The 13654-nt window shown below is 39.4% G+C and overlaps 1 protein-coding gene across 4 annotated transcripts in view; it reads right to left on the bottom strand.

Annotated features, from left to right (window-relative positions):
* Positions 1-13293, bottom strand: part of LOC140521175 (zinc finger protein 69 homolog) — a 41892-nt gene extending 28599 nt beyond the window's left edge. Inside the window, exons 1-3 of one of the 4 annotated variants that reach the window (XM_072635911.1) lie at positions 13270-13293; positions 8987-9183; positions 7213-7298 (exon numbers count right to left, since the gene is read on the bottom strand). In XM_072635911.1, the coding sequence (XP_072492012.1) occupies positions 7213-7298; positions 8987-9059 (159 nt within the window). In that variant the 5' untranslated portion in view covers positions 9060-9183; positions 13270-13293. Of the gene's footprint in view, positions 1-7212; positions 7299-8986; positions 9184-10816; positions 10973-11149; positions 11303-13077; positions 13184-13269 lie in introns of those variants that run through there. The other 3 variants (XM_072635907.1, XM_072635908.1, XM_072635910.1) reach the window with 3 other exon arrangements.
* Between the last annotated feature and the right edge of the window lie 361 nt (positions 13294-13654).

Genomic DNA, 13654 nt, shown 5'->3' with positions numbered 1-13654 from the left:
TTAGGCTAAAGATATCCAGTTCTTTCCATTGATCCTTGTGTGGCATAGACACAAGACATTCACCATCCCAGCTGTCCTCTAGATCTTGTCCAGGTCAATAATATCCTTCCTAAAATGTATTAGCCAGAATATGTGATCTAACCAGGGCAAAGTACAAAGATCATATCATTTCTGTATTGCAGGAAGCTATGCCATTCAAAGTACATCAAGATCACATTAAATTTGGTTGTTTTTGGATGCCATATCACATTGCTGACTCATAATGAAGTAGCACCCCACAAAAACACCAGAACTTTATGTGAATTGCTAACTAGGGTTCTACCATATTGCATTTGTGATATTCATTCCTTGAATCTTGACTTTACATTTATCCCTATTAAATTTCATCTTACTATATTAGATTCTAGATTTCATCTTACTTACATTTATGTTTCAATCTTATTAGATTCAGCCCAATTTTCTAATCCGTCAGGACATTTTCATAGATCCTCATGCTGTCATTCAATATGTTAGCTATCCTTCCTAGATCCATACCATTAGCAAATTACACAAGGATGACTCCTATGCTTTTAGACACTGATAAAAATGTTAAACAGTAGTGAGTCAAGTAGAGATATCTGGAATACTGCATTGAAAACTTCCTTCAAAATTAACACAGAACAATTAATAACTGTCCTTTGAATACAATCAATTTGCCTATCCAATTCACTTCTATACCCTCTCTTTACAAGAATCACCCCAGCACATATCTCTGCTAGTCTTCTCTACTTTGGCTATGGGGAACATAATTTCACTACATTATAAAACTTTTCTTCTATAATGCTTTTCACCTTCTTGAACTGAATGAATCATTTAATAAAATGATTTATTCTGTGAAGTTTGGATTCAGTCAAAGGGCCATACTTGAGGACCCAGAGGACCACCTATGGCCTCACTGTCAGAGATTCCCCACCCCTGCTCCAAGTTAACCATGAGTGTTCCACAGGACTCTGTCTGTATCCTCTTCTCATCTCCCTCTGTATTGTTCCACTCAGTGATCTCATTTGCTCCCATGGATTCAATTATTATCTCTATGCTAATGATTCTTAAATCTACTTATCTGTTCCTAACATCTCTGCTGACTTCTAGTCTTGTATCTCCAACTACCTATTGGATATCTTGAATTATATGTCTCATAGACATCTTAAACTCAATATGTTCAAAAATGAACTCATTTTCTTTCCCCAAAAACCCTACCCTCTTCCTAACTTCCCTAGAACTGCTGGGGAATATCACCATGTCCCCATTTACCCAGGTTCCCAACTTGGATTTCATCCTTGACTCCGCAGTCTTAGCCTCCATATCCAATCTTTTACCTAATCCTATCAGTTTTACCTTCATAACATCTCTCACATACATCTCCTCTTGCTGACAGTGCCACCACCCTGGTGCAACCCCTCATCACCTAGCACTTGGACCATTAGAGTAGCCTGCTGGTTGGTTTATATGCCACCAAGTCTCTCCTCACTCCAATCCATCTTCTATTCTGCAGTCAAAGTGATCTTCCTAAAGTACAGATCTTACCATTTTACCCCCATCACCCACTCAATAAATTCTAGTGTTTCTCTATCACATCTAAAATGAAATATAAAGTCCTGTTTAGTATTCAAAGCCCTTATTAACCTGCCTCCCCCTACCACCCAATCTTTCATGTCTTCTTACAACTTACATCCCCACTCCTGGTTTTCAATGCAATGACCCTCTCCTCCTTGCTGTTACTCTAAATGAGACATTTCATCTCTCCATTCTAGGCATTTTCACTGACTGCCCCCCATGCCTGGAGTATTCTCCTTTCTCATTTCTACCTCCTGACTTCCCTGGCTTCCTTCAAGTTCCAGACAAAATCTCACCTTCTACAAGAAGCTTTTCCCAGACTTTTTTTTAATTCTAGTACCTTCCCTCTGTTTAATTTACAATGTGTCATATATGTGTGCACATATATGTATGTATATATGCATATATCCACATATACATATGTGTATGTATATACATGTTTATGCATACATATTCATATGTATGTGTGCATGTATATCTTGTTTATATGAAGTTGTTTGAAAGTCACTGTGAGCTCCTTGAGAGCAAGGACTCCTTTTTATCTTTTTTTTAGTATGCCCACTGCTCAGCATAGTGCCACACATAGAAGACATTTAATAAATGTTTATTGAATGACACCTATTTACATTACCCTCTTCCCCTCCAAATCAGTCACTTTTTTTGGCAAACTCCCATTTTCCTCAATGACTTTAGCAGTTGGTCTCAAATTCCTTTCATTCTCTGCCATAATCAACACATTAAGGGATGTTACTCCAATTTCTCATTTTTCACATTAAAAAAAAAAAACAAAAAAACAAAAACAACTGAGGTCCATGATCAATTACTAAAACAATTATATATGATGACTTCAGATAACTTAACCTGAATTTCGTGTTAATAGTACATTTTAAAATAAACAATGTTATTTTTAAAGGAATATTACTTTTTATTCTTCAAAGAATTAAGAAACAAAAACTTGACTAACTTTGACTTTTAAATTAACTAAACTTTACTCTAGAAACACAAACTTTAAAAATGTGGCAAAAATACAAATTATTTCTTTTGAGACAACAGAGTATGCCTACCTCTATTCATCTCTACTTACTACTGCTAATCACATATTAAACTTCACTAAACTTGAAACTATCTTGCCTCTATATTCTTCAATTCTGAAATATTCTCCTATATTTTAAGCATCTTCACTCCTACTCAATCTGTATTTTTTTTTCCTCACTTATGTCCTTTAGTCTCTCTGTCCTTACCCTATTCTTCTTTCTTTTCTCACTCAATAATCACCAAAGGTCTATCATATCGAACTTTTCTACAATTCCATTTAGGGCCTCAATTTTAGTCTTCTTTATTTGTTATTTGTCTACATTTAAAAGAGAAATGTTACTTCTTTTGTTAACTTATTTAACTTTTACTTAAAATATTTAGATACTATGCCATTTGGTGCATATATGTTAAGTTTAATTTAATCCTTTGTTTTTCATATCTTATTTTAATCTTTTGTGAATCTTTATGGTTCAAGAGTATTTATCGTAAACAATATATTTTGGATTCTGCCTGTGAATCAATTCTGTCCTCTTCCATTTTATGGATAAGTTCATCACATTCATAGTGATGACTGTCATCTGTGTTCTTTTCTTCATCCTTCCTACTCTTTTATACTTTTCCCCACTGTTTCCCCAATCTACTTTAAAAAGAAGGTATTAAAGGAGTTCTAGGTTTGAAGCAATTTGATACCCTGAATTCTTTACTTTACCCAGAGACCAATCAGAGATTCTTGGCATTTCATTCTTTTCTTTCAAACCTTTGTTTGTTATCTACCCTCCGTGGTTAGAGTTTGCTTATGATTAATCCCTCCTTGATTCTACCTTCCCTCTTATTCCCCCCTTATCTTCCTCCCTATTCCCTCTAGTTTCCTCACTGAGTAATATATTTCTATACCCACCTCTGTATGTGTCTCTATTCTGATCTACTTTGACAAATTCAGATGAAAGTGTTCCACCACTCATTCTTCCTTATTTGCATTATCTTGTCATTGTACACTATGATTGTGTGAAATAATTTCCCACCCCCTTTCCCTCTTTTAAAAGCATCAAAACATAATAAAAAACTCTTGTCTTATTTAACCTCCTCTATGACCCCTGAAGACATTGATTCTAAGAAGACATATCTTCTCCCACTATTTGAATGTAAAAATTTCACCTTTGTTTAGTTCATTTTGATTGTTCACTTATATTTACCATTTTAGGTTTCTTCTAGCTCCTGAATTTGTATTTTCTCTTCAGCTCTGGAGTTTTCATCAAGAATGCTTGAAAGTTCTATTTCATAAAAGGTTAATTTTTGTAGATAAGTTCTTCTTGGCATAAGCCCATCTCTTTTGCTTTTTGGAATGGTGTACTTCAAGTTCTCCATTCCTTTATTCTGAGAGTTGTTAAATTTTGTGCAATCTTGACTGTGATTCCTCAATACTTGAATTCTCTTCTTGGCTATTTGCAGCTTTTTCTTTGATCTGGACACTGGATTTTGGCTTTGATGTTCTTGGTAGTTACCATCTTGTTTATTTTTTGTTTTTAAAACTGCCCTCTGTTTTTTTCTTTTGTGTTTCTTGAAACATATCCACTTTCTTTTTTTGCCATGGCTTTGAGTAGTATGATTTCACTCATGAAATCATTTTTAACTTTTTTTTAACACTTGCTTTGTACCTACCAAGAATTCTAGTTGAAATTGTGTCCACATTATGTTCTTCGTTGAGGCTTTATTTATAGATGTTTTGGAGTCATTGTTTTCATTTGGGTTTGTGTCTTGAGTTTCTGTCACTCTAACATCTCTTTATATTGGAAATCTTTTTATTATTATAATTATTACTCTTTCTTCTAGCCTTACTTCCCAAACTGGAACTTTGTCTTGGGGTCAGGGAATGGAAAATGGGTTTTGTTTTAAATTATTTTTGGTCCATTTGCTGCTTTCTCTGGATATTGAGTACCATCTTCTTGAGGAAACTCTGGGACTGCGCAGGCTAGGGAACTGCAAGCTTTGAGTATGGCCAAAATAGTTTAATCTAGGGCAAAATCTGTTCACTGCCCTTCTGATCTGAATTCTGCAAGCTAATAATTCAAGTTGGTATATGGGTTATACATCTGTAATCTTGTCCCTGAATGGAGATCCAGTAGACTGCTGCTAACCCCAGATCCTGTCAGATAGCTGGCAGGTTCTGCAGGTTAAAAGTGGCAGAAATATAGGTTCCTCTTTGGTCTGAGCTCTCTGCCCTTCTTATTCAGCTACAGACCTCAGATAGGACAATTATTAAGTCAGAGACTCTGCTCAAGGGTAAAGGCCACTGAGCTTCTAGTTCCTTCTGTTCCTGCTTTTTGCCTGGCATTCATCCTTGGGCAGTTATCACAACTTTGCCCTCAGGCTGTTGTCTTCTCCCAAATCCACAATAAATCTTCCAGGCAGCTATTCCTGCTCCTTGACCAGCATCAATCATAATTCAGACCTCTCCCAAAAGATTCCATGAAGTGCCTTCCTGTCTAGAACTCTCTCCTTATGCCACTGGACTGAAAAAAAGAATGGCTCAGTGATTTTTCCCTGGATTTCTCTATCAAGATTGAGTCTGATGATCTTCCTAAATTATCACCCAAGTAATTGTGGGAGGAAGCTGGGCTATTCTGCTTCCTCCTATGTTATCATATTGGCTGGTCACCTCTCCTATTTACCCAGTCAATTAATTCTTTTTTTCTCTTTTTACACACTTTCCTACCCAGAATGAATTCCTTAGTCAATTATTTCAAAAATGTGCTTATTAAACAAGACCTAGTAACAAATGTGCATTTCAGTTTAGTGTCCAATAAACCCAGAACACACACTACTGAGAAAGACAGAGACTTTTTTTAATAGAAAGGAACTATGAGGAAAACATCAGTACAGAAAAATTAAATTTAGGTCAATAACTTAAGCCACAGACACAATCAATTCAAATGGATAAAATGTGTAAATGGAATGCTATTGTGTGTGTGTGTGTGTGTGTGTGTGCGTGTGAGAGAGAGAGAGAGAGAGAGAGAGACAGAGACAGAGACAGAGACAGAGACAGAGACAGAGACAGAGAGACAGACAGAGAGCAGAGAGACAGAGAGAGACAGAGACAGAGAAAGAGAGACAGAGACAGAGAAAGAGAGAGAGAGAGAGAGAGAGAGAGAGAGAGAGAGAGAGAGAGAGAGAGAGAGAGAGAGAGTAGAATATTGAATATTGTATCTTTCAAAATTATGGATAAGGGAAAATTCATAACCAGACTCAAGATAAAAAATCTCATAAAAACAAACTAGATAATTGTGATTATATAAAAGCTTTAAAGCATCTGAAGAATTTTTAAAAATATAGTTAGAATTAGGAAAAAAAGTATATTTTAGGGGAAACACTTTGTATTAAATATGTTTAGTAAAAACTGATATCCAAAAATCTATAAGAAGTTGACAGAAATATGTAGATTAAAGGGCATTCCTTAACAGACAGAATCTGTCCATATACTATTTTCAAAAGAAAAAAATGTAAACTACCAATAGCCAACTGAAAAAAAAAACTTCAAAAACAGAGAAATATAAAATAAAACAACTCTAATTAGTCCAAGAGAATAAGTGATGAAGCATACCTCCCTCCTTTAGGTATAGAGGCAGAGAGGGCCTATAGGTACAGAATGCTTCACTAGTAGTCACTAGTGTTTCACACTAGTCATTTTATCAGTTGGCTATAATCAACTTTTTTTTCTTTATTACAGGAAGAGGCTGTCAATGTTAGAAACGTGCAATCAAAGTTAAAGAACCCATCTTATTTTGCTTAACACTCAATAAACTTTCGCATGAAATTCTATTAAATTAACTCTATAAGGGGGTGGGGGGAAACATCAAAATAAAATCCATGAAATTTTTAAAATAAAACAGAAAAATTAATAAATTCCATTTCATTAAATGTATTTTATATACATAATCTTTATCCTCAAGATGTCTAAAATGCACACACATAGAGGAGACCAAGTATACATGAAATAACCATTATAATTATTGTTTTTTATTAGGCATGAAAAAGTTAATGTTAACAATATAAAGGTATGTTTAGGTGTCTGTTGGGAGGTGTCTATTGCAACAAAACAAAATACATCAAAAAATTTAGAAACTGTGCTCCTGCCTTCTTAGAATCTCTCTGAGGGCAAGGACTGTATTTTTACCCATGCATTTACATTAAGCATCTTTTAAGAGTAAAGTACTACACAGGTGTTGATTATACAAAGACAAGAACCATAGAATCGCTGCCTTCAAAGGGCTTACATTCTACTTGGGATATACAATATGTGTCTTCCACTTTTGCTCTGTTCACAGGACTTACCTCAATACTGAGTAACACGTACAGGTCTGAATAACAGGTTGATTGAACAAAGGAATGTCAGGCAGAGACTAAAAAATACTGAAAGAAGACACTAGGCAAGTTGGGAATCTTCATCAATCAGCCTCCTCAGTAATAACAATTTAAGTTCAGGTCCAACTCTATTGGACCAAACATCTTCAGAACAAGAGAAAGAAACCTTTACACTCAGTGAAAGATGATGTGGTATTTAAGGAGAGAGAAGAAACCCCAGCTCACCTGGGATCTAGATGCCAGGAGCCCAGAGGTCATCTCCTCCATCTCGGTGCTCTGTTTGGGGAGAAGGTCATACTTCTCAGGCAGAGCTAGGAAAGAAAAAAGAATCATAAGGGTCACCATTCTACAATCTACAAGGCTAGAAACTGAAATACTGCATTTGGCTTTGACCACCTCCCCAAGCATACACAGGTCAAAGGGGTCCCAGTAGGATCCCTATCCCCTTCCTGGCCTGTATCTTTGTTGTCTAAGCAGTTCCAGAGGAGATCTCTATGCATTCTTAGAGTCAGAACACTGATAATGAATGTGTGTTATACCCTCTCTGTTTCAGACACCTCCTCACTTAATAAAGAAAAATATTGCCATTTTCCTCCCTACCTCAGTTTTCTAGATTCTTCAGAGACAGCATACTTTGATTTTATTGTCAGTGAAGTAATATAGCCCAAAAGAAAGAGCACAGAATTGGTCAGATTATAAACCTGATTCTGTCACTGTCTACTGTGAGATTAAAAGGAATTATCTTTACATTTGTAAAATAAGTATTACCATTCCTATCTTGTCAGTGTTTTCTGGGGAGATAAAATGTAACAATAAAACAGAAAGCTTTTTGTCAAGTAAAAAGTTTAATTCATGAACTACAAATACAACGAATATCACAGAAATCGTATGAAAGATTTATTAAAAAGTGGGTGATTGGGTTATCGCCTCCCATAGGAATAACCTGGATTCAGAGTACTTACTTCAGATCTCATCTCCAGTGTTTTTTAACCTGTTTCCTCACTTTTATCTAGACCTATGATCCTATTGTTAGCTTCCAAGGGCTTTTTGTTTTTCCACAAAAGAGCTAGAAGAGGAGACCAGGGCTAATTACTTCAGGTGGCCATACTAAGACTATGAATATACTTATTGAGCTTGTCATACCCTAAAGCCAAGGAGACTTGTCTCTCCCCACCTCTATTCAATTTCTGATAGAACCAGAAGTATTTAGTGAAAAATATTTCCCAATAGTGGTTAGAAAAAACTGACAAGACTGTATGTCACATGAATACATGTCATAATTCTGATTTTCTAATGTATCCCTACTGAAAAATTTGCCCCTGCTACCACAGCAACAATTATCCAGTTAACAATGCATATTCTTATGGACTCGAATTCCTAAGTCAGTCCTTTCCTGGAAATACTGGGGTACATGAAGGAGGGATTGTGAGGGTAGATCATCAAAGGTGTGAAAATGGAAGTTTGGGGGCAGGTTTCCCAGGCAGTGTTTAGAGACAGAAAGGAGCTAGGGCCCAGCATCCTCACAAGCTGGGGCAGTCATTCTCATCAGCAGAAAACTCCACTCAGGAAATTCATTTTTTTATACTTTTGTGCACAATGCAATTTTTCCCCTTCTGTTTTCTTTTAATGAAAGTTTGTTTTGGAAAAACTACAACCAGTGGGGTTTAGTTGTTGTTTTGGGTGTGTGGGGGGTTCCTCCACATTTGGAGCAGGATAGATTAAGGAACCAATGTAACCTAGACACATTTCATATTAGTGGCCAAGGGACTAGATCATCTAAGACTGGAAAGAAGAAGGAGATATGGGTAAGATGAAGAGAAAGAAAGAGGAGCCAAAGAAAAAAGGAAGAAGGAACCAAGCAGAAGATAGAAATTAGGGTCAGCTATGGATTCTGATCATGTCCTTCCTGACCTACTCACCCACAGACCCTCCCCAAGTGCTGTCTGCCTTTGCTTCTCATTGCAGAGATTTAGCCCGTCTCACATTTTGTAATTCTCACCTTTCTTCTCAAACATGTTCACCAGATCTTCCATAGTCACTCCTTCTTCGTTCCCTGGGGGCTCTGATTTCATTCAACTCCTGGCAAGATGGTCAGGAATTGTTCCAGCAGTTTACCCTCAATGTGTGTCCTTCTCAGGGAGGTCCTGTTCTTCACGAGTGGCCTCTTCTACCTTCACCTTCTTTTGGAGAAGGACTCTATAGAAGGAAAAGTAAATTCCCTTTAGATGGGACCTTCTTCACTCTGGGGTTCATATCTTACTACCTTACAGAGAATATACCCCTTGGTATCCCAGGCTAGGTCCCTTAAAACTCTCCTAGGACTGTGGTAGGTGTGTGTGTTCGTCCTTCATTGCCAAAGATGTCCATGCCATCAGAGAAATAATGACATGACTTGTACTTGACTTTGTTTTGAGTGAGGGAGGGCTGTGCAGGTCACCAGCCTCACTTCTCCTCCAGAGCCATCTGAATCCAGTGACCAGATATTCATCAGGATGATTGGAGATGACCCAGGATGAGGCAATTGGGGTTAAATGACTTGCCTAAGGTCACACAGCTAGTGAGTGTCAAGTGTCTGAGGTAAAATTTGAACTCAGGTCCTCCTGACTCCTGTACTGGTACTCTATCCACTGCACCATCTAGCTGATCCTACTGTTGTAGGTAAACAAAGGATTAAGTCGCAAGAGAAGGCTAATTGCCTCAGTCTCAATGACTTCAGGGCTTTCTAAAGACACACAACCAATAAATCCAACACAATAAGTTTCATTAACTCCACAATTAACTCACTACAGTGTACTAGGTCTTGTGGGAGATCAAAGCCTTCATGAAGAATACAAGATTTTGCGCTCAAAGGATTTACAATCTGGTAAGTAAAGCTGTAGGTGGTATCACAGTCAAAAAGTTATGTACACAAACACACACCTGGGGCCATTTACTGACTGGTACACACACAGAGAAGCATGCATACACAGATATATGGGCCTCCTCTTCTTTCTCATCCAAAGACAGAAACAGAGATGAATAGAAATGGGTTTCCTCCTAATGCAGATAGACACATAGACAAGGACACAGGGCTATTCCTTCGTTGCACACGCAAACACAGAACATCAACCACTCTATATGTCTCGTGCTTGAAGCATGGACACATGGGTACACAGACCCATGGACACAGTGATACAGCGCTGCTCTCTTCTACATACACAAACATATACATAGAGCTCCTCCTCCCTCCTTCTTTCTCATGTACATAGACCTAAGTGTTATCTCTTTCTCAATCTCTCACTCCCCCCTCCACCTCTCTCTCTCTCTCTCTCTCTCTCTCTCTCACACACACACACACACACACACACACACACACACACACACACACACACACAGAGTCACACACACATATACTCATATGGCTTCTCTCCACAGCCACATGCAGCCAACAAGACTCCTCTTCTTTTCATATTTTCACACGCAAAGAAGCAGGTGTCCACCTTTTTTCTCAAGAAGAAACACAAGACACAGGAATACAGAGCTCCAGTCTAATGCCCCTCTTTCTCCTCCATGCTACACATATACTCTTCTCCTGTCAGAGATACACATAGTGCTTGTTTCCCTTCCTCTCTTACACACATACGCAGGGTTCCTTGTTTTACACATAAAGACATATGTACATGAAGGTCTTCTCCACACACGCTGTCCTCTCTTCTCTTACACACACACACACACACACACACACACACACACACACACACACACACACACTGCACACAAACCGAGATACCCAGGGTTCCTCTCCCACATACAATAATAGTGCTTCTCTCCTTCCCTCCTCCCTGCTCACCACATATACAGTGTTCTGCTTCCCTCTGCAGTTGCACACAAAGGCTCCTCTCTTCTTTTTAAACATATATATGTAGACAGAGCTCCTCTTTTTACACAAAGAGCTCCTTTTTTCTCACACACACAGATTCATGTATCTACACATATACATAGTATACCTCTCCTATCCCCTCTCCCCGCCCCCTTCATTATCTCTCTATCTTAGTCTCTTACAGAACTGGGTGGCCTCTCCTTCCCCACCATGCATAACACCCATACAGTGCTCCACCCCTTTTTACCCACATAGACACACTGACACAGAGCTCCTTTCCTCACACAAACATAAAACACTCACATCAAGAGTGTACTTCTCCCATCCTCTCACAAAGAGACTCAGGATGTCTTCTCTCTTCAAAAGCCCACATACCCAGGGCGCCTCTCTTTTCCCAAGCACATATACCAGATCTTCTCATTTCCTCACAGACACAGGCATATAGATATCCATGAATTCAGGGATCTCTCTCTCTCTCTCTTCTCTCTCTCTCTCTCTCTCTCTCTCTCTCTCTCTCTCTCTCTCTCTCTCTCTCTCTCTCTCTCTCTCTCTCTCTCTCCCTCCCTCCTTCTCTTTTCCGCTCCCTCTTCCCCCCTCACAATCACACACACACACACACACACACACACACACACACACACACCTCCTTTCCCCTTTTTGGTCACACACAAATACAGGGTTCCTCTCACACAACACAGGAATAAAGGGCTCTATTCATTTCACCTAGACATAGTTCCCATCTAATTTTCACACATAAACTCCAGGCTCCCTTCCTCTTTTCATACACAAACACAGAGACAGTGGTTCTTGTTCCCTCCCCCCCACACACACATACTTAGTGTTCCTCTACCCTCCTGTCACACTCATACACAGAGCTGCTCTCCTCTCACACACCTGCATACACACTTACACACAGAGTTCCTCTCTCCTCACACACACAGGTGGTTTGCATGTCTCCTGTCCTCTCTCTTACATCCCACTTTATATATACCTTCCCCATGATTCCTTGATAATAGTTCCTTCCCTCTATTGATTATCTATAATTTATCCTGAACATAGTTTGTGTGTACATAATTGTTTGATGTTGCCTCCATTAATTTGAGAGCTCCTTGAGAGCAGGGACTGCTTTTTGTCTTTCTTTGTATCCCGAGCCCTTAGCACAACGCCTGGCACATAGTAGATGCTTAATAAATGCTATGTGACTGGCACACACAGCTCCTCTCCTCTGATCCAAACATAGGGACTCTGCTATGTAGACCAGGCACATGCATGCATAAACAGCACACATACACAAACATTCACAAGCCTCCTCTCTCCCTTTCTCTCACACAGAGACACAGGGTTCCTCTTTTCATTCATAAACACAGGGATATGGACAGATGCACACATATATACCTAGGATCTTCTCTGAAACAGTGCTAAAACCCCCTTATCTCTAGTCTCTCCTCTCACACACACAGACACATCCCTCCCCTCACCGGCAACACACACAGTCTCTAATCCTCTTTACTTACAAAAGGCTCCTCCCCTTTTCACATGCAGACACCTTGGGGGTCCTCTTTCTTCACCCAAAGACCACTGACACTGAGATAATCTCTTACACACACACGTACACACACACACACACGCACACACACACGCACACCTCCTCTCCTCGCTACCCCCAAACACATACATAGGGCTTCTTTACCCTCCCTGTCAGTCACTGAGCTTCCTCTGAGAACCTCCAAAGCACCTCATATATCTTGTAAGTACAGTTATTTACATGTTATCTCCTCCTTTAGACTGGGAGCTCTTTGAGAACAGGAATCATTTTTCTGCCTGTTTTTGTATGCCAATCACTTAGCACAGTGCCTGGTACATAGAAAGTGTTTAATAAATCCTCCATCTCCATCTCACATGTTCACAAATAGCTCCTCCTCTTTTCACACACTCACACACACACACACACACACACACACACAGAGGCAGGGAGACTAGGCTCTTCTTTCTTCTCAAATATAAACACAGAGAGAGAGAGAGTTTCTTTCCTCTCCTCTGTCACACAGAAAGACATAGCTCTTTCCTCCAGTTTCTTTTCTTACCAGAAACACATGCACACAGGTGGTCCTTCACCCTCTATGCACAGACACATGGACAGACACACAGACCCATGCATGCAGTGTCCTTTCCTCTTTTCACACGCAGCCCTCTTTTCACACACACAAGGACAATGACATGATCACACCTACCTTCAGCCCCTCTGATTTCTATCCCTCCCCCAACCCCTCTCTAACCCTTGGTCGGGCCCTTTCTACTTCTCCCTCCCCTCAGAGTCAGCGTCCTTCTGAGGAGGAGGAGCCTGGGCAGATTCACCAACCAGGAGCCTCCAGAGAACAAAGGCGCCAGCAACTGCCACGTAGCCAAACTAAAGTCCCTGACACCTGCAGAGCTGATGAACTACCCTTCCCAGAAATCTTCTGGCCAAAGCACTTCATGTCCAAATTCCATTTCCCAGATGGCACAGAACAAAAAGCCCCTGAAGCCATGAATCCTGGAGGATTTCTAAAAAATGCTGAGGTAATGAACTCTAAGCATTCTGGGAAATGTAGTTTGGACCTTACTCTTGCCCATGTGTACTGCCCCTTCTTTACTTTAAGGAAGTCTGCCAATAAATCTGGTTGAAATAGGTGAGATCCTAAGTAAGATAGTATGGAGGGAAAAGAGAAGGCAGTCCAATGAAGAGCTTTTCGGGACACCCACAGGTAGTAGGCATGGCATGGACGAAGAACCAGCAAAAGAGTGAGAATATAATTCTGGAATTTGACT

The sequence above is a fragment of the Notamacropus eugenii genome, chromosome 1, assembly GCF_028372415.1.
Source record: "Notamacropus eugenii isolate mMacEug1 chromosome 1, mMacEug1.pri_v2, whole genome shotgun sequence".
Classification (NCBI taxonomy): domain Eukaryota; kingdom Metazoa; phylum Chordata; class Mammalia; order Diprotodontia; family Macropodidae; genus Notamacropus; species Notamacropus eugenii.
Note: the sequence above shows the minus strand (reverse complement) of the source record. Positions and strands in the feature narration are given on the sequence as shown.